The sequence below is a fragment of the Ziziphus jujuba genome, chromosome 4, assembly GCF_031755915.1.
Source record: "Ziziphus jujuba cultivar Dongzao chromosome 4, ASM3175591v1".
In the NCBI taxonomy this organism is placed as follows: Eukaryota; Viridiplantae; Streptophyta; class Magnoliopsida; order Rosales; family Rhamnaceae; genus Ziziphus; species Ziziphus jujuba.
The window spans coordinates 33,341,366-33,363,965 of record NC_083382.1 but is presented as its reverse complement, the minus strand read 5'-3'; the positions used below and the strand labels follow the sequence as shown (position 1 = coordinate 33,363,965).

The window sequence follows — 22,600 nt, the reverse complement described above, 5'->3', positions numbered from 1 at the left end:
TGAATATGGATTTTTCTCATGAAACGATCGTACTTATGCAAAATGATCAATTAATGGATTTGACACTTAAAATTTAAAGTATTGATGAACATGGACAAAAACATTAATAAATGATTTTCTATATATCAATGGTCTTTTAATCGTTTTATGTGAAACATTGTAAATTAATGAGGATATTCATAAACATTAAGGAACCTTCTACTTAATTTTATTCGTCATTTCTTTTGTTAGACAAATTAAAAAAAAAAAAAAAAAAAAAGGGAAGAAGAAGAAGAAGAAAGAGGCAAGAGATATAATTTCTTACTTGTGTGCTATTTGAAGGAAGCTATGTACGCTGATCGCTGGATTAAGTCATTGTTAGTATTCAATTTTAGGTTATATTGATAATTACATGCACAGCATCGTCCTCTCTCTCTCTCTCTCTCTCTCTGTGTGAAATCCCAACCAGGACTTTCCTCTCTGACTGGCTATCCTGGGCTTCATGCTACGGATTTCGTAGTTAAGAAAATTATACAAAAATCAAGAAGAAGAAAATAACGAGAAATCACAAGGACTTGATCGCGTTGAAAAAAGTAAATTAAAAAAAAAAAAAAGACTTAAATCTTGTAAATATAAACAAAAGTAAAAAGTTGGGATTGTAAGGCTGTTATTATATATTAACAAGAGTAAAGTTGCTGAATGTATATTAATATGGTGCTCCATTTGTACTGGGCAACTTGTATACGCACACAGATTAGAAGGCATCATCCATTGTTTTCAATGTTTTGAAACTTGCGCAATTTTAGAAATACAGTAGTTGCGTGTGCTTTTCTAAAATCGCTTTATAATTTATTGTTCATCCTTGAGCTCTTAGTAGGTACAATCGTTTTTCGTGGAAATTGTTGAACGTGGAAATTGTGGAATTAAAAAAAATCAGCATCCTTGATGTGATATTTTTTCTTATCTTCTTCAAAATATATATTCAACTATTATGATGACCAAGATAGGATGAAAGGTACTAACATTATAATAATATAGTCTCTATCAAAAAAAAAAAAATAGTTATATTTAGTTACATCCCTAATTAAAACAGCCATTCCTTACAAATTTTTTTTTTTTGGGGGGGAATTTTAGCACTGCTCTTATCATCCAAAAGATGAGAATTTATCAACAATGTTGATTGTCATCCAAGTCTTAACGATACCAAAAGGACTTCCTTAATTACAAGGCTCTATCACATTTTGGTGATATAATTAATCTGATTTATATATTTATTTTATTCTAATGGCTCATCATGAGAATGCATCTTATCTTAATCCGATGGTCCTCTAGCGAACTTTTTAAGGACCCACATGCGGGTCACTTTCGGAGTTTATATTTTGCTTGCAAATTAAAGTCAATCAGTTATTTTTCAAAAAAAAAAAAAAAAAAAAAAGTCCTCAGTAGCTTCGTGAACAAGAATTCCAGTACCAAGGCAACACGCGTACGGTATAATATACGTGCCAATTAATTTTTGCCACCTTTAATTTCGGGAGGGGGAACAGGCAGCTGGTGCATAGACCGTGTACTTTCTGGGCCTTTTGGACTGATTGTTATGTAGTTCCAAAGGGTTATGATTAAAGCAAAATAAATTGACACAAAATATACAGATCATGAAAATTAATTAAAATATTTTTATTAGATATAAGATAAAGTCAACAATTATGAGTAACCCAAGCTGATGATTCCAATCCAAACAGGCAAATTAAATAGGTTCATGCATGTCAAACGTGCTTAGCTAGTTTTATATTCAGGGGCATATTTTCTATAAATTATAAAAGAAGTTTTAAAGGCTGCTAAAGATTATGAAAAAATAATAAATTGGAAGTGTATTTTTATCTATGTTCAACTGATGTCTGTAGCTGGTATAGATTATCTCAGGGAACAATATGTAAACAAGTGATAACGTACGGGATACATATACACAAAAAAGTAGGATATAAAACATTTATCTTCATGTTGAACTCTAGCACTAATTATCAAATCTATCGCCAACAGCCAGCTCTGGCATTTCACTTTGTAACAGGTCTGACGTGTATCCTAACAGCTGCCTTCAAATTAATATAATAAATCAAAATTAAAAAAAATAATAATAATAATAAAAAAGAAAGCCAGTGAGCAATCATAAGGACTTGAAATTAGAAAAAACAAGAAGAAGAAGAAGAAGCTGAAGTTCCATTATCATCAACTCAAACGTAATTCCTTTACACGTTGGTGGGTTTGAATTAATACAGTAAAAGAAATAAAATAAAATAAAAACATTTTTCCCTTTTAAATCTACAATAAGTTGGTGAACTGACCGAACTCCAAAACCAAAAAAAAAAAAAAAAAAAACCAAACAATTTATCCTCCCTGTCACGACCATGTTTAAACTAATAAGCCTATAAATGTTGAAAGGCCTATAGTGAAACAAAGCGGATCCCACCAACCTAAACTAATTTTGTATATAATATTATCAACAACTATACATATAATTAAATCCTATATATGATCATTTTGTTGGTTTTACTTTTTTTTTACCTCTCTATGTCTTTGGGCCCGTGGCTCATATGAACATAGTTCAAGGAGGCTCCATGTGTAGTAGCCGTCTTTTGGGATTCAACGTCATCCGAGTCTTCTCCTTCTTGGTCTTCTAATTCCCTTGTCAGTGAAAAATATTCCACCTTATTATTATTATTTTCACCGTAAAGTTTAACCATAACCAAGTATAGGGAAACCCCAAAGACGGCTGTTCCAATCAAGTACCAACTGAATTGAAGGTTAACCAGAGCCTTGGCTCGGTGAAGTGCTTTTTCTCCGGTGCACCTCACCACATGGTGACCTTCCTCCAAGTGGATGTAGCAACCTTTCGGTATCAATTCTGGGGTCCACAACATGAAACCCATAACCATGAACCACAAACCTTGGAAGAAAATGCTGAGAGACCTCACGAAACTCACCACGAAGCTGTTTGCGAGCCCAATGGACATGAGGGTAGTGGTTAAAGACACCAAAACCACCAGCTGCAGAAGCAAGTGGTATTGGCCTTCGGGTCCCATATGATCGGCGGAGTGAAGGTGGAACAGAAGAAGCTGCTGGGCGAAAGCTATGCCACCCAGTAATTGGGTCAACTCATGTTGGGCTTTGGGCCGGAGCCTATCCAAAACGACGGCGAACACCGCGTACACAAGGAAGGTCATGGAAATGGAAGAGTGCTCGAAATTGTGGAGATGGTTGGAAGGGATGGTTCCGTCGGAATCGAACGGTTGGTGGCGTTCGGGTCCGATGAAGAGCTCCATGGCTATAGAGGCACAAGAACCAGCCATAATCAAGTAGAGCTCCAAATACCTGTATCTGGAGGTGGGGAACCAAGACGGTGCCGTATAGGAGTTTGGACGCATAACATGGAGCTTGATATGATTGATGAGGTGCCATAAACCAATGATGAAGAAGCCAAAACCCGGTGCCACATGACCAACCAAAGTTCCCATAGAGCAAAATTAATTGATTTGCTTGAATAAGAAAAAGGAGAGAGAGTTGATAATTAAAAAAATATAGTTGTTTTTTATGTTTTTGTTTTTGGTGGTGATGTGGGAGAGGAGAGTACAAGTGAGGAAGGATTGGTAAGAAGAGAGGGGGTTTAAGAAGAGAGGGGTTTGAGATTTGAAATTTCAAACAGGTCTAGAGGCTTCTAAGAGGTTTGAGTTTGTTTGGAGAGCAAGATTGACACTGTTGACCGTTGACCTCTTGGCTTTTTTTCTGATCGATTAAGGAGAATTGAGAAGGGTAAGCCAGCAGGCTTTCTAGAACGTCAGAATAGCACACTATATTTATGTCAATGGACGAGAAAAACTTCTTCTGTGTATATCCATCCTTGCACATAAGATATACGGGATTCACATGCCTATATGAGAGGAAAATGGTATATATTCAGTGTATTGAATTTTTTTTCTTTAAAAAAAAAAAAAAAAACAGAAAAAAGAGTATTTCATTATTTCACTAATTAATTTGTAAATAATATTATGAATCAATCCTTTTAATTTTTTTTCCTTTTTTAATATTTTTCCTTTCAACGATGAAAGACTCGTGACAAATAAAGAAAATTGGAAAAAAAAAAAAAAGATTTATTAGGTGATCCTACATAACTCCAGTCATTAAAAAGATAGAAAAATTTAATACACCATTTATTTATTTATGTTGGAGAAGGAGAACCGCACATTTGGAAAAGTAAATTAACAAAATTAGAATTTTCATGACTGTTATGGAAACAAGCTCTATTCAATTTTGTTCACGGTTGCTTTTTTATTTTGACTAATAAATATATGGTGAAACATGCTATAATTTCCTATTATCAAATTTTCACTCCTATTTCTTTACATTAATATTTTATTTTCCCTAATGAGGTGGGTTAGCAATGATTTCATGTAAAAGAGTTTTAATTTGACTCCCTTCGCATACAAGTTTATTGTTCTTGCACGACATCTCGTACCCAGACCTTGACTTCCTCTCCCTGTCCTGGAAAAATATGTTGTGCTACATCATAAATTTGCTCACGTGCCATGGATAAGGTTATGTTTATAGATTTGTACTACGTCATATATAAAACATTATTTATGAAGTATTTTTTAAAATTAATTTATTGGGCACTACTCGATAAGTTTATTTTGTAAAAGGTGATCGGTGTGCTGTTGATCGACAAGATATCTCCCAATTTCCTTTATATATATATATATATATATTAATTTCTAACTACCAAATAATTGCACCAACCCACAAAAAAAAAAAAAAACTACCAAATAATCGTAAGGATAGGCTTAAAGCTTAATTAGTAGTATATAGATTAATATATTCATCATACGAGTGCAACAGGGTTGTTTTATATAAACTTGAAAATTTACAAATTTGGATAATTTTGTTTTTATGAATTTGATCCCTATACGCAGAATTGTTAGTGTACTTTAGATTGATTTGATAATATATATATATATATATAAAAATAAATATATATATATATATATATATATGAATGTTATGTATATGTTAATTATCTAATTTAATTCACTTTTTTCCTACTTTTTAAATATTTAGGTTGGGAATTTGCTGTTTTTCTATTTTTTTTTTTTTTTTTTTGCTTTGAGAAATTTGCTGTTTTTCTATTGAATAATTTAGAGTGTACAATTTTATTGAATTGCTGGTTTTGGTTGTAATTGTCCATTTCGGAGTCCTTACGGTCAGTCATTGGACAGTGGCGCGTCCAAAGTAAAAATGGCGGCTGCAAGATGGTCCTTGGGGAACAAGATTATGACTTTTTTTATTTTCTAGAATAATCAGAATATATAGCATTAAATTAAATTTAGACGTTATGAAATTATTATAATTGTAGAAGAGTCTAATTGAATTTAAATGCTTCATTGTATTGGGCAACTTTTGCACGGCTTTGCAGAATAGGCGAGCAATTATGAATTTTTGTTTTTCCCTAAAACGTTTTTCAACTTCTGAATTTTTGAAATTTAATTAGGAGTTGGATGTGTTTTCTAAAGTCAAATTTGTTGTTATCCATTCTTACTTAAGCGCTTATGCAAAATCCCTTGTTGAGGAAGCTTTTAGAATAAATATACGTTCGAATCAACTCTTAGAAACCTATGTGATCTTTCTTATCTTTTTCTATTTCTTAATACAATTATCTTAAATAAATAAATAACGTAAAAAAAAACTTTCAATTATTGTTGACCAATGGAGTGGTCTGGCTATTTCGATTTCATTTTATATATAGTGCGTCACAATAACATATATATATATATATATGAACTAATTACAATTTAGGTCACCAATGACGTTATCCAGCCATAAAAAATAAACTATACATATCATACACCACCTTCGCAGACATTTTGGTTTTTTTGGTGAATGCGCCGTCGTCACACTTAAGTACTTTAGTAGGCATTTTTATGTTCTCATTATCACCTATATTTATGCTCTACGATTTTGTATCACTGTGCATATAAATAATTAATTTCAAAAAATATACAGTTCTTTCATTTGGCTAAAAAATTTTAATAATATGATTTATTTTACTAGTCAGGGGTTGAGAATTCATGGTATTAAAGTTTTGGTCAAACTAGAAATCCTGACCGTTTAATTAATTAATTAATTAAAATTTTGGTCATCATGATGGGATTCAATTTCATGATATGTATCAATGTGGGCCACACATATTCATGCTACTTTTGGTTGAAAGCTTCATAGGGGTTTTCTGATAAAGTTATTTTTGTTTGTGGAAAAGTGGGAATTAATGTGTCGGAAAACAGAAGTTGGTCATAATTCAAGCCTTCCAAAATTAGTGCCCGTAGAAAGATTGTCTTTTCCTTGTAATTTTCAACCAGGAAAACTTGACAATTTTGTTCTAGCACTTGTTTTATAATTCAGATTTTCTTATAGAGTTCTTAATTAAGCTCTAGTAAATGAATATTGAATCAACCATGATAATTGTATCAAAAAAAAGAATCGACCAAGGTTAGTAATAGAAATGCTCCTTCGTATATTGTGATATTATATATATGTATATACACACGTTAGGAATACCAAAATTCAAACGTAAACAAAGTTACTTAAAAGAGTTGGTATCAAATTTCATTGATTAAAGAAAGAACAGGAAGTGCAGAAAAAGTAGTTGGAAGATGATAACATAAAGCTGAGCAAATTAAAGCCAAACACTGAATCTGTAAATATGGCCAATGCATAGCTAATTATTATTAATACAACAATTAAATATTTAATAGGTATATGGTTAATTAAATTATATATTGATAATAAATAAATGGAAGAGGATCTCTCTTTAGTTAAGATGATTGTTTTATTTGTTTGTTTGGTTGGTTTTGGATTTAAGGAACTTTGGTAGGTAAACTGCTCGCTAAGGCACCATCCAAAGGATTCTCTTAACTCTATGGCTTGAATGCTCAATTGCTTTATCAGGTCAAGATGTTGAAAAAAGTAGATTCAACTTATCTTATCTAATTAATGTGTCTACATCTTTCTAATGAAAATTGGTTTTGTTGTCAAAACAAACAAATAAATAAAATTTAAAAATTATTGGTTCTTTAATACTTTTAATTTTTAAATTTTTGCAATTTAAACTTTTAACTTTTAAATTTAGTAATTTAAATTTTTAATTTTAAAATTTATTATAATTTAGATACTGTGTAATGATTTTAGGATTTAACTAGCATCTTAAACTATATTAATTTTCAAATTAAAATATATTAAAGTGGAAAATTTTAAAAATAGAAAATATTAAAACCATTTAAAAAATTTTACACTTTGATACAATTTATTTTTTAAAAAAAGTTGATATAAGTTAGTATTATACTGTGTTAAATTTCAAATTAAAAAATATTAAAAATAAATATTTTTAGACTTGGTTTTAGGTTTGCATTTTATTATTTTGTAATTTAGAATTTATAAAGTTTAATATTAGTCATATAAGTTGACTGATAAGCCTCATCAATCAAAAACTTAAAAGTGCTCAAATTTTAATAAATTGAAAAATTAAAAATTTAAATTATTAATTTTAAAAATAAAAAAATTAAATTATAAAATTTTAAATATTGAAAAGGTCAAAATACAATTAATTTTGTTTAAAGATAGAATTTTGTTTTGTTGGGAAGCTAAAGTGGCCCAACCCGGCCCAAACCTCCCAACAAGGTCCATTGGGTGTCATATGTCTATGTACATATATATATATATATATATATATATATATATATATACATATTCAAAGAGAGCTTAACGAAATATACACTTTCCTTTTCAAAATTTTTGTATCTACTATTTTATATCTATTTTATTCTTGATAAAAATTAAAAATGACTTGTCTTTTTTTTTCATTCGAGAAGTCCACACCACAAACCCAAATCCCTGCCCTTTTCTTCCTTCTTTCCCACAGAGAGGGATAATTATTAGAAATGGTTTGCTGGTAACTTGGCATCAGGAGGTGCTGCTGGTGTTTTTTCCCTTCTCTTTGTCTATTCATTGGACTATGCTCGTACCCATTTAACTAATGATACTAAGGCTGCAAAGAAAGGAGGAGAAAGACAATTCAATGGTTTGGTCGATGGATCATTACCAATGGTGCGGGTTTCGCATATCCTATCCAATTGACATTGTTCGCAGAAGAATGATGATGACCTCTGGTGAAGCAGTGACGTACAATTCTCTCAAATTTTGAAGAATGAGGGTGCCAAGTCTCTCTTCAAGGGTGCCAGTGCTAACATTCTCCATGCAGTTGCAGGTGCTGGTGTTCTTGTTGGTTATGATAATTTACAGCGCTTATGTTTTGGAAGAAGTATGGATCTAGTGGTGCTTAAGAACATATGTTCTATCCTTTTAGTATTAGATGGTGATGAAAATCTGAGTTTTGAGAACCTTTTTGGCAAATTTTTCATTAAATAATTATCAGTTTAGTGGGATTTAATCCCAAAACCAAATTTATTTTTAAACCAGGCATTCAATCCATCAGCATGATTAATTAGATACAGAAATTGCCACTATCATTGTTTTTGAGTTTTCAATTGCATAATTACCGACGAGTTGTCGGTAATTACCGATAGAACAGTCGGTAAATCAATATTAGTTGCTGGAAAGATTACAACACTTCCATCAGTAATTCCTGAAAAACCATCGGTAATTAAATTTTGACCATTTTTTCGAAGCAAATCACCACAATTTAATCCGAAAATTTGCATAATGATTGTTTCCACCAAGACCATGCTAAATATAACTTTATTAAGGTGAAAAAATGGAAAAAATTTTGAAAATATCAAATAAAGTTGATTACCGATGGTGCATCGGTAATTACCCGTTTTAGTAATTACCAAAACACCGTCAATAATTTCATTTTCCATCTCTTTTCCAATCCAACAACCTTGATAATGTGTGTTTCCACCAAGGACATGCAAAAAATAACTTCATTAATGATCTCAACAATACAATCCTCAAAAAGTTTCGAAAAAAGTTAGAAAATTTCAAAATTTAATGATTACCGACGGGTTATCGGTAATTACAGATGGAATCGTCAGTAATCAATATTAGGAGAAAAAAACTTGCTGGAAAAATTACCAACACTTCCATCAGTAATTATCGAAACCCCATCAGTAATTAAATTTTGACCACTTTTTCAAAGCAAATTGTCAGGACCCGTCCACAATTCCTCACCAGAACCCTAGACAAACCCCGATCCCAGGAAAATTCGACCAGACCTTCCAATATAAAATCCAATAGAATCTCCCCTAAAGGTTAGACTTACCATAATTTTTATGCATTGAAAACATACTTCTAAATGCATCACCTTATTCCTCCCACTTTACTACAAAGTATTACCGTAAATTTCAGCACTTCAAAAATTAACAGGGAACCAGTGCAGAATTAAATAAATAAATGTCTAAATAGTATACAGAGCGTTATCAAATACAATTGAATATGAAATTTAATACAATACAAGATAAAAAGAAATAACACAAGATAGAAATGAAAGGAAAAGCCTTTTGGACTTTCGGCACGAACCAAGACATCGAGCTCGCCCCCGGACGATCAACGTCAACTAACCTGGGCCTAAAGGAATGGAATTTAAAAATATGAGATATTAATTATCAGTGAATAACACAATCTACTATACAATAATAATAATAATGAAAGGGTAAATAACTTAGTTAATTGATTAATAATAAATAAGTATATAAATAATAGGTAGTTAAAAATAATATTTTCCCTCAAAACCCTCATAATTCACTCAGTTGGAAAAGTTTCATTTTTAAAATATTTTCGCAAAACCCAATATTTTATGCCCCAAAGATCCAGAAAATATTTAATTAATAATTTGCAAATAAAAGATAATAAATTAATAATCCAAAAATCTTAGTGAGAAATAATTATAAAAATAAGACTAATGATAAATATTAAATTGGGAATAAAGTATTGTAAACAATTAATACAAAAACATAATAAAATTTACATTAACAAAAATGATCCAAGAAATATTTAAATAAATAAAATAAAACCAAATAATTAATAATAGAACTCAATTTAAAATGCCAAAACAATTTAATTTATAAAACACTATTAAAAAACATTTTAATTTAAATAAAATTCTAAAATATTGTATGATTAAAATCACGTCGTGAAAACCATTTGATGCATCCATTATATACCAGTGGCGCCAACAGTACCCAGCGTCCCAAGCACCGTCAGACAGGAGGTTAAAGAGAAAAACCGGCATACGGTAGCGTGGCATCTCACCGTACCGCTGCAAACAGGCGTCCCGGCCATGAGGGGCGGTCTACCCTCATCCGATGGCAACTACAGGACAACCCCATAATCACCTGTGCGCTACTCATACTCATCTGCGCACTCACCACATCCACCTGTGCGCTAATCATATCCATGTATAAAGAACACCAGTACATGTATGGTGCATCTAAAAATCATAAAATCAATATATTTTTTCGAACGTCAAAATCTCATAAATACCACCGAGTTTATTCCATCCAATTAAACCCGTAAATTTTCCACAATTCCTTTATAAATCAGCGTCATAAATCCATCGCATAAATTTCAAATTCATCAACTCTCAATTCCATCAATTTAAATATACAAATTTTCCAATGGCATAAATATTTTTGAAACATAATAATTTAAATCAATATTTCTTTCTCAAACCTTCAAAAAACCAATTTGAATCAAATATGTCATTTAAACATCATAAATCCACAACAATCAAAATTCTCATAAATAAATTCCACAATAAATCAAATAATATTAAATTCACAATTCCTTTAAATATCAAATTTCCATAAAATCTAAATTTCCATAATTTGTCAAAAATCATATATTCCAATTAATTCAAATGTTGGCATCAAAATTTAATTCACAATTTATCAAATAATCAACATAGAATAAAAACATTCAAATATTAGAATATTCCAAAATATAATTAATTTAACACCCGAAAATAATTTTGAAGGTGGATCACTCACCTCGAGCACGTAATCCAACCAAGATCCTCCATATGATCAATTCTACGGCTCACACGTGCTCCTAAAACAACAATATTACACAGGATCAAATAAATTAATATTTTATTCGGATAAATAATACCCGATACCCGGGGGAGCTAATGCAAATGGTATCCAAAATTCACAAATAAGGTATCAGCGGAAAGCTAAGGGGACGAGAATCACATTACCAACCTCCGTTGGACTCAACTCGACCGGAGTTGGCCTGAAAGTGGACGGAAGCTTTCGGCCGAATTTTAAATTGTCGTGTCTCCCAAACGGTAGGGAATTAAGCTGAATGGACCTTAAAATCAAGCTCAGGAGGTCCAAAATAGGAGGAATAGGGTATGAAATTGGGCTGGGTTGGTCGAAAAACAATGAAATTGCCGGAGAAACGAAATGGGTCGCCGCTGGGTTCAGCCGCCGATCTGGGCGCATCGCCGGTCGGCCAGCCGCCAAACTTGGCAGCTGAAATTGTTGACGGCTGGGCTTCACCAGTGGCTGGAACGTGTGGCTGTCCGCTGGCCGGAAAAGATGTAGCAAGGAGAGAGACAGATTGACGGGAAGGAGAAATGAAGAGAGAATGAGAAGAAGGAAGAAGAAGAAGAAATGAAGAAGAAGCCCGTGGGGCATTTTCCCACGTGGGGGAAAAGGAAAAAAAAGAAAAAGAAAAATAAAATAAAAATAAATAAATAAATATATATATAATATTAAAATAATACAGTATAAAAAAAAAATTTACAGATCCATAACTTGTAAACCACATATCCGTTTTGGGTGTGCCACTAGTCTATGAACTTGTATCAATGAGTACTTCACAACCGTGCAAGAGTCAAAACTTAATTTTGCACGAACAAAAAGTCAACTCCAACACTCCTCAGACAGTTTAGACCTCAACTTGTTTTGCCCATAACTTTCAAACGGCAGCTTCGTTTTCAACGTGCTACTATTCTATGGACTCGGATCAATGCATACTTTGCAACGATATTCCAGTCAAAGAAAAATTTCATCTCGATCAAAAAGTCAAATTTTGATCTCTCTCGGTCAATGGCGGTCAAACCCAATTAACCTCGGTCAACATGAAGAAAATTCCGATGTACTTCGGGATGGGGTGTTACACAAATCATCATAATTTAATCTGAAAACTTGGATAATGTTTGTTTCCACCAAGAACATGCTAAAAATAAATTTATTAAGGTGAAAAAAGGAAAAAAGTTTGAAAATATCAAATAAATTTGATTACCGATGCCAATGGCTTCATCAATAATTATCGAAACCTCGTCGATAATTTAATTTTGCATATTTTTTACAAACCGAAAACTTCGCTAATGTGTGTTTCCATCAAGGACATACTAAATATAACTTTATTAATGATCCTCAACTTTAGAATAAAAAAACAAAGACCGAAAAAAAAGGGAGAAGTTCAATTAAAAATGATTACCGACTGGTCATCTGTAATTACCGATAAGAACATTGATAATCCATATTAGGAGCCAATATTCTTGCTGGAAAAATTACCAACGGGACCATTGGTAATTATCGAATCCCCGTCAGTAATTAAAAATTTGACATATTTTTCAAACCAAATCAAAACAATTCAATCCGAAAACTTTGATAACGTGTGTTTCCACCTAAAAAAATGCTAAATCTAACTTTCTTAATTATTCTCACCTAAAGAATCCAAAAAAAGATAGGGATTAAAGTGAAAAATTTCAAAAAAATTCGATTACCGATGGGGCATCGATAATTACTAATGCAGACGGTTTTATCGGTAATTACCAAAACCCCGTTGATAATATCAGTTTGCATATTTTTTCAATCCTAAAATATCAAAAATGTGTATTTCCATTAGTCGCTTTTTTCATATCTAATAGATATTACCAACGGGGTTTCAGTAATGATCGATGAATCCGTCGCCATTGGTAATTTCCGATGCACCATCGGTAATCAACTTTTTTTGGAGTTTTCCCACTTTTTCCCTGTCTTGTTTGGATTCTTTAGTCGATGATTATTAATAAAGTTAGATTTAGCATTTTCTAGGTGGAAACACACATTATCAAAGTTTTTGGATTGAATTGTTTTGATTTGGTTTGAAAAATATGTCAACTTTTTTATTACCTATGGAGATTCAGTAATTACCGATGGTCCCGTTGGTAATTTTTCCAGCAAGGATATTGGCTCCTAATATGGATTACCAATGTTCTTATCGGTACTTACCCATGACCCGTCGGTAATCATTTTTACTTGAAATTCTCCCTCTTTTTTCAGTCTTTTTTTTTGGATTCTAAAGTTGAGGATCATTAATAAAGTTATATTTAGCATGTCCTTGGTAGAAACACACATTAGCAAAGGTTTCAAATTGTAAAAAATATACAAAATGAAATTACCGATGGGGTTTCGGTAATTATGGATGAAACCGTTGGCATCGATAATTATCGATACGCCAATCAGTAATCAAATTTATTTGATTTTTTCAAACTTTTCCCCATTTTTTCACCTTAATAAAGTTATATTTAGCATGTTCTTGGTGGAAACAAACATTATCCAAGTTTTTGGATTAAATTGTGGTGATTTGCTTCGAAAAAGTGGTCAAAATTTAATTACCGATGGGGTTTCGGTAATTACAGATGGAATTGTTGGTAATTTTTCCAGCAAGGAATTTACTCCTCATATTGATTACCAATGGTTCCATTGGTAATTACCGATGACACTTCGGTAATCATTTTTCTAATTTTCTCCAAAATTTTTTAGGATTGTATTGTTGAGGATCATTAGTGAAGTTATTTGTTGCATGTTCATGGTGGAAATACACATTCTCAAAGTTGTCGGATTGGAAAAAATATGCAAAATTGAAATTACCAATGGGGTTTCGGTAATTACTAATGAAACTGTTGGCATCTGTAATTACCGATACACCCATCGATAATCAAATTTATTTGATATTTTCCCTCTTTTTCGAATCTTTTTTGGATTCTTCAATTGAGGATCATTAAAAAATTGAAATTAGCATGTTTTTTGTGGAAACATATAATAACAAAGCTGTCGGATGGAATTATGATGATTTCCTTTGAAATAATGGACAAATGTCAACTATAGACGGTGTATCACTAATTACTGAAGGAAACCATCAGTAATTTTGTCAGCAAGCACGGGGACTCCTATGTTGGATTACCAACGGTTACTATCGCTAATTGCTGATTTTTTACCTCGGTACTTGCCAATTCTTTTGATAGTGTTATGATCATTACAAATTAATACACCTACTTTGAAAATGCTATGTGCGCCAAGGATAAAAGATATTCCAACCAAAATTCAATAAGCACATTAATATTGTATTGTCACTATTATCGAATAGCATCTCTGAAATAGTAAAAAACATACAACATACTGAACACACAATGCTATTTTACCAAAACAATACGACAAATGACTTTTTCAACAAAACCATACATGAAACCGAATGCTTTTTTACCAAAGCACATGTTAAGCAATTGGGCTACTAATTACATTCTTATAATTTATGGTCTAGATGTTGAATGGTGCCGTTGATTGGTAGTGATATGAAGGGGTATGGTAGCCGAGCAAGATCGTTTACTGTGACCAATCTGTTTACACCTCCCGCATCTATATTAAAGATGCTCCTTTCCTGGAGATTAATTTCATTTCTTTCTTGGTCTTCCTGACTGTTTGCCAATCTCAGATGAAAGTACAAGCTGATTTATGACATCATCTGGAGCATGCCACTGATATTTATCTCCAAGTGGATATATGGTATCCGAATATGCATCACAGAGAGACTCAACTGCGTAATGCGCCGAGTGAAGGGTATATGGAGAAATATGTTGATACTTACATGCTACAATTGCATGGACACAAGAAAATCGATCGATGTCAAATTCCTTGCATGAGCACGTCTCACTTTCTAAGTTGACTATTCCAACGAACACACCATGGCCAACAACCTGAAACCCGTATAAGTTTAATTGAATAACACAGAAACCTTTGCCATTATTTGAGCGCTCTTGCATGATCTTTTCTAACCAGTTAGTAACAGGAGTTTGCATTGCAACTGCATTATTTTGATGTTTATACCACCACTTTTGCAAGACATCATGAATGTGATCTAGTAGTGGCAAAACGGGTTTATCCCTAGCATCAAGAAGCATGAAATTCATGCTCTCTGTGATGTTAGTGGTCATGATGTTATATCTATTACCCTGAAAATGTGATCTAACCTACTTAGCAGGATTTGCATTCTTGAGATATTGTACAACTTCAATACTAACACCTTCTAAAATCTACATGGCCTTATCAAATTCCTCAACAATATATGCTCTAGCTGCATCATTAAAAGTTGATATAATCATATTGATATTACCTTTAAACTTCTTAGTACGTAAATTTGTATCAAGATGATATGTGCAGTGGCCATGGTGATTATTAGGGAACACTGTCCATATCGCTTTTGCAATACTCTTGTGTCTGTCCAATATAAAAGCTATATTCGGATCATCACCAAACGCTTCTTTTAATCTTTCAAAAAATCATGTTAGGCTGCCTCCGTCTCTCCAGGGCATATTCCATAAGCAAGTGGATAAATTTGATTATTCCTATCCAAACATGATGTAATATATAATAAACCTCTATATCTATTGTTCAGCGTAGTTCCATTGACAGCTGCGACTCTCCGCATGTGATAAAACCCTCTAATGCTAGCTCCAAGTGCCATGAAAAAATATAAAAATCTGATTTGATTGTCAGTTTCAATTCAAGTGAACGTGCCCGGATTCTTGCTTTTTAAAATGTAACTCCATAAAGGGAGTTTTGCATATGACTTTTCAAGCATACCCTACAAACCTGATAGTATAGCTTCCTTAGTGGCCCATGCTTTTATTGTAGCTTATGTTTATTCCGTAAATAGAGCGAATGTCATGCACAATATCACGAGGTTTGTATTGCCGTGAAATCCCATTAAACTTTGGTTGGATGATGTCTTCAATAACTGAACTTGTTGCCTGACGATGATCCATTTTCATAATATTTAAAGAGCAAATATGGTCATCCTGGAAGATCCTAATCATGAAGGCATCTGTATTCTCACCACGTATCTTAGTAGCACGCAATCGTCACTTGCAATTGTCATTTACACATACAACTTCATCTCGGACCCTATCTAATTTCTTGACCTTGAATTCAAAATTCCTCCGCAGTGCATATAGACAAAGCTTCTTTTGTAGCTCATTCTTATTCAAAAAGAGTTCATTCCTTCGAATGATTTCATGGTCATTGACAGATGTGAAGCTACGGTTAGCCCTATATGCAGATACGAATGTTGTAGAATCCCAATTGGACTACATATGGTTAGTTGTATGAGGAGAATCAAGCACATCATCATTCCCATTACCAATTGGACTATTACTATGAGGAAAATCACCATGTCGACTATCACCAGCCGATCGTCCCGAATGTTGGGTCCAACATTTGTCACACAACCCATCTTCACTAAGATCAATGTTGCCCTAAACCTCATTTTGTTCCTCATTTTCATAAACATGGCTATGATATTCATTCAAATCATTAATTTGGAAGCACTCATTGTCATGATCTGGTTCCACAGTTTGCACATGATTTTCACAAGTTTGATATTCGGTGAGTCGTGGGAGAGTTTCAGGAACATGATGTTCCAGCGTTGGGGACTACATGTCAGCATCGGGGGAACATATAGCTGTCTCCAGAACTTGACATGATGGGATAATAGTCACCAATCCTGAACTTGGACGTATGCTATTCATAACACATCCAACAATATTACTAATGTGTGGGACTTTGGGTAACACATCAACAATAAGTGGATATCTATCTTGAGGTATGTGTGAACTATATTCTTCTCTAAAACATTGTAGGTCATCATAAGTTTTCACAACATACAGCTCGCATAACAAACACACATGGTATATAAACTTAAGGGTCAATTGATGTTGTGTAGAATCTAGGTTGAGAGCATTGTAGGCAACATCTTCAAGTTTAGGCAAAGTAGAATTCCTTTTAATATGTATAATCTTCGTTTTTTAATGTTGGTATGTCCACGTACCTTCAGAACATAAATTCCATGTTCCGTCATAAAAAAAGTAAAACAGAAATTTATGATATTGATCATAAAAAGGTTATCAAGTGCAAACAGAATAATTATTTCTTGTCACGAGCTTCAATTAATTGGAGGGGTCTTAAGAAATCCAATATTTGCTCTACTAGATTCTTACATGGAATGCTTAATTATTATCTTGAAGCAAAATAAAAGAAAAAATTACAATTGCATTTTCGATAATGCATATAGGAAAATGCCAAAGAAATATGTTAAAATGTTAGCGTATTGACCCCTAATAAAATAGCTAACAACACCTGACAACCATAGTGGATAAAGTAGAATAAGATATTAGGTTTATGATATAGGGTGAAAATATAATCTAACAATAGTCAAAATGAATGCAATTTCAACAATGATTAAAAACAAAAACTAGCATAGAAGTTGGAATAAATGATAGAACCAAAATGTGAACAATATATGAAAACAAAAGCAGGGAAATATATATATATATATATATTTATATATATATATATATATATATATATTTATATATACATACCAATCTTCGTTTACTCTATTCCACAAACGATATTTTAATTATCAATGAAACCTGAAATCTATGGGCTCCACAATAAAGCTTTTTAGAGTATTTTTGTTATCTACTTGTTGGCAGAACAATAACAGAGATGAAGTGAGAAAATGGTGGTTTTGTGGAATGGTTGGTCAGTATGAAGGGAGACTAAAAGCTACATAACCAAGAAAATGGAAAAAGAAGGAGAGACACAGAGGATGAAAATGAATGTGGTAGATGAGAAGAAGAGAGAGGAATAGAAATAAATGAGGGTAGATATCAATAGTCAGAGAGAGAAATGGTAGATGGGTGAAATGTGTCTTGTTCTTTAATTCATTTAATGGTTCATTGTATACATATTTTGGGATTTAACTATAATGTGTGTTTCCAGTCAACCAACTATAATATTTATAGTTTGGGAGTAATTTTTGGGATTTAACTATAATATTTATAATTCATTAATTCATTTAATGAGCATCTATAATGTGTGTTTCCAGTCAACCAACAAAGCTCAAATACACAAAAGATAGCATATGATTACTCTCACAATACAAGTAGTTTTTAGTATGAATTAGGCACTCAATTCCACTATTACAGGTGAAACCGCACTAGAAATGGATAATTTGCTCTAAAATAAATATTTGTTTAACAATTGCGTCGGCAAATAGTGGCAACTAATCCTTCTTTTGCATCCCATCCCTAGAGTGATTTATACCTAAGGCTGGTTCTTGAAGCTCAGGAGGCACCTCCTCAACAGGTAGATTAACTTCTCATATCTTATTTGGAAGTCCATAGAGACACAAATTCTCCTTCTCTATAAGTACAAGAAATAAGAGAATACTCAATTAAAACCACGGAAATGTCACTAAAAGAAAAAAGTTTAAAATATTTGAGGCAGGTGAGCTATTTCAGGTAAAAACGAACCATAATTTGTTGCTGCATCAATTTGAATGCCCAACAAATTGGATGACCCATGAGCATATGATGTTACCTGATCAGAAAAAATTTATAAGAAATTTGATATTTTATGTTTGTTAGCTAGCATAAAATCTTATTTAAAGACATGAAAGTGAATATGAGTAGCAATGCCAAATAAGATAATGACATGTTATAGAATTGATAAATGACATGATTGTGTGCTAGTACAAAAAATCACACCTCTATACGTGATACGACACCCTTTGTTACTGAAATGGTGTCTCCTCCAAAGGGATATCCTACAACAGTTACCGAATCCTGCTCATAAGAAGCCATGTAGTTCAGATTTCAAGCAAGTGATTTACTGATAGGAATAGTCAAATAGATATACCAATCCACATACTTTAACCTTTGTATTTAACAATCACATAATAACTAAATTAATTCTAGATTTACACATTAGTGGAAATTGTATAGCTACATTAAGTTGATACAGCTGGTATTATTAAAAATGAGATAGGAAATGGGAGGAATTCAATTCAATATGATGACATTATATCAATCATATACCAATATTAATAGATTTGAAATCAGATATGAATCAAGAAATGACATCATGATCCAAAAGTTAAGGATACTAAATCACCTATAGCTTTTTATGCCTTTGGCAATTTATCTTTGTTATTAGTCAACAAGCTACAACAATTCAACCAAAGCATCAAAAGGATCATCTACTGATGATTTGTTAGTTCCTTATATTACAGATTTTAGCTTCTACATAGAGATGAAAGGGATAATGCGAAAGGAAAAAATCCATACGCATTGCATAGAACAAACAACATATTCCACCAAAGAAAGATAGCAATTTAAACCTGAAGACGTGGCAATTGTCCTAAATGGAAAGGTTCAGCTTCTTTCGAAACTTCCTTGCTTTCTACTGATAGCAAAGCTATATCACAATCAACGCCTCTGGCTAAAACCTACAATTCAATCACTGAAAGGAATATAAGCTTCGAGACTTTATTAATGTTCAAAGGAAAGAAGTAAGGTACCAATTTGAAGAAATCACCTCAGAAAATCTCACCAAAATTTAAAGAGTGATATCATAATAAAAATCTCACAAATTGTTTTGCAAATTGAAATTCAAAAAGGCCATAAGATCAAGCCCTTGTTTTTCATTTCCCAATATCTACAACCTGCTAATACTATGAAATAGTTCCAATTATCCCACTTAACCAAAAAAAAAAAAAGTCCAACTATCCCACTAATGCCTGTTAACAGTTTCATTCACATCTCACGATGCTCATTCTTGTTACACTTGTCCCACATATGGTTTATGACTCTGAGTGCTCAAATGCTAAAGAGTATACATTAAAGAACATAATTTTTGGTTGTTCAACTACTTCAAGAAGATAAAGGAAACCATCTCAGACCTATAAGGGATTGCAAGAACATACTGAGATAACACAAATAATTATGATAGAGATATACCTTGGCAACATATTTGGTATCATCTCCCCTTCTTTTCAGCTTAACCTGAAATCATAATAAGAAGGGGGGGAAATTTAATCGCACTCATTCATTGGGAACATGCCATAACACGGTTTTGCAACTTCATTTAAAAACAACCAAAACTTAAATTAAAACTAAAAGATGTGCTATCAAAACGTGGTAAGATTAATACATCCTAGTTGTTTGTTGAGTTGAATAATAAACAAGCAAAATTAAGCATCCACACAAAATCAGGAAATAATTGTTTTTATATGACAAGGAACTATGAAGTTGCTATGACATTTAGTCTTATAGTTGTCACATATGTATTAGGCTACAGATGGCACAGTAGATTAACTATGTATCATGTTCAACACAATGTGCATTTGTTAATAGTTTCCATCCCCAATCATAAATGCACTGCAATAAGGAAAATACAGCTTATATATCCATTTAAGAAAAAAGTAGAATTCCAAATTTTTTAGGGAAAAGATAATAGGAGAAGATTTTCAAACCTTGCCTGCTAGTACTTGTATATTGTCTTTGTTTTTGCCAAGAGAATAGTTAGGTGCAATATGGGTGCAGTAAACCTAAAATTATTTAAGAAACAAAGCAGTTGGATGTAATAGATTGTGCAAATTTTTTTTCTATTTAAAAGATAGAATTCATGATCATTGAACTCCAAATAGAAAATATATGTGTTCAATGCTCATGAATCCTATCACTGAAAAATTAAATACGAGGGGTTACTTTACCTTTACGACAGCATTAAGAAAAGCTGCATCTTGAAGATTTCCTGATTCAACCTGAAATTGAGAACAAAGCACCTAAAACTATCAAAATAAGGTTAAAAGTAGAATTCATCGATATCTTCTTTTCTTCACTATGAAAAAAAAAAAAAAGGCTTCTGCCTGTCATTTTTCTTGTTTTCTTATAATTAAACCATCTTAAAACACTTGCTACTTCCTAACTCCTCTGTGGCACCACAAAATAGCTTGAGCTTGACTAAATTATCTTCATATTTTGCATTAAAAAGAGCAAATTTCAAACTAATATTTCACTTCCACACAACCTTATCCGACCTAAACAAACAAGAAATTGCTCTTTTTGCATTAAAAAGAGCAAATTCCAAACTAATATTTCACTTCCACATAATTTTATCCAACCTAGACAAACAAAAATTGAATTCTTAACCAAAAAAAAAATGTTGAACTTTTCAATACCTACAGGTCCTTCAAATCATACTGCAACTCTTTCTTGTCCTTCCTTTGCATTCCAAATTTATAACCTGCTTATTGAGTTTTTCCCATATCAGCACTGCCTTTGTAGCTTTCTGCATAAAATAAGACCTTCCATCCTTTGATTAATGGCTGGCTCGGAACAGAAAGGGAAAAAAATAAAATAAAACATAAAAAGGAAGAGAGGAAAAGACAAAAGAAAGGAAGAAACAAAAAAAAAAAAAAGATGTAAAATGTCTTGATGAAGGAGAAGAGAAGATGTGAGGAAAAGACAAAAGAAAGGAAGAGAAAAAAAAAAAAAAACTAGGTTTTGACAAGGGAAAAAAAGTTACAGAGAGGTGGTGAAAAAGAAAGGGAAAAAAAATAAAAAAGAAAAAGAAGTGAGCAAAAGAAGAAAGAAAGGAAGAAAAAAAAAAAAAGCTGGATTTTGATAGGGAAAAAGAATTGCAGAGAGATGGCGGAAAAGAAAGGAAAAAAAATAAAAAAGAAAAGGAAGTAAGCAAAAGACGAAAGAAAGGAAGAAAAAAATAAAAAGAAAAGCTGGGTTTTGACAGAGGAAAGAAAATTGCAGAGAGATGGTGGAAAAAAAATAAAAAAAAAAAAGAAGTGAGCAAAAGACAAAAAAAGGAAGAAAAAACAAACAAAAAACCAATAAAAAAGTAAAACGTCTTGATAAAAAAGAAGATAAAAGCTAGTTTGCAGGAGTATAATTTGCAGGAATTTTTAGAAGACTAAAGGAGTTTTCAAGAAATAAAAAAAAAACAAATAAAAAAAAAGTTTAATTTTGACATAAAAATATTTTAAATATATTAAAAAATAAAAAAGCAAAACAAAAAATATGAAAAAGAAAAAGATATATTTCGTGAAATCCTTACCCACAGAGGCAAAAGACCAAATTCCCCCCTTAGGTAAATTGCTAATCCGTTAAAACCCAAAAAGACCCGAAAATAGGCCTACACAAAAGACAGGACATCGTTCTCTTCCGCATAAACAAAAGATAGTAACGCAGGAAGCAGAAGCTGTAAAAGATAGTTCATCAAAATTTCACCGTAAAAAAAGATAGTTCATCAAAAGATTATTCATGATTAAAATCAAGAGAAACTTTAGCAGCACGGCGAGCCATAGTCCTCAATATAATATGATGTTTAGAAAACCGGTGTCATCATTATTATTCAAAATTTTATAATATATATATATATATATATTTCTTATGATTTAAAAATCATAATTCAAATTCTCTTGGCTAGACAGATCT

General features: G+C 32.2%; 1 protein-coding gene across 1 annotated transcript; it reads right to left on the bottom strand.

The window, feature by feature from the left end:
- Nucleotides 1-1,634: 1,634 nt before the first annotated feature.
- LOC107415098 (uncharacterized) lies at nt 1,635-3,811 on the bottom strand. Its single transcript, XM_016023382.4, has 2 exons — nt 2,539-3,811; nt 1,635-2,069 (listed from the first exon to the last, which is right to left on the bottom strand). Exons 1-2 carry the CDS (start codon nt 3,486-3,488, stop codon nt 1,991-1,993), a joined length of 1,029 nt encoding a protein of 342 aa, XP_015878868.4. The 5' UTR covers nt 3,489-3,811; the 3' UTR covers nt 1,635-1,990.
- Nucleotides 3,812-22,600: the final 18,789 nt, after the last annotated feature.

Coding starts and splice junctions, on each gene's coding strand:
- LOC107415098 (XM_016023382.4), bottom strand. CDS start 3,488: ATGGGAACTTTGGTTGGTCATGTGGCACCGGGTTTTGGCTTCTTCATC. Junction 2,070..2,538: donor GGGCCCAAAGACATAGAGAG/GTAAAAAAAAAG, acceptor ATTAATTTGAAG/GCAGCTGTTAGGATACACGT.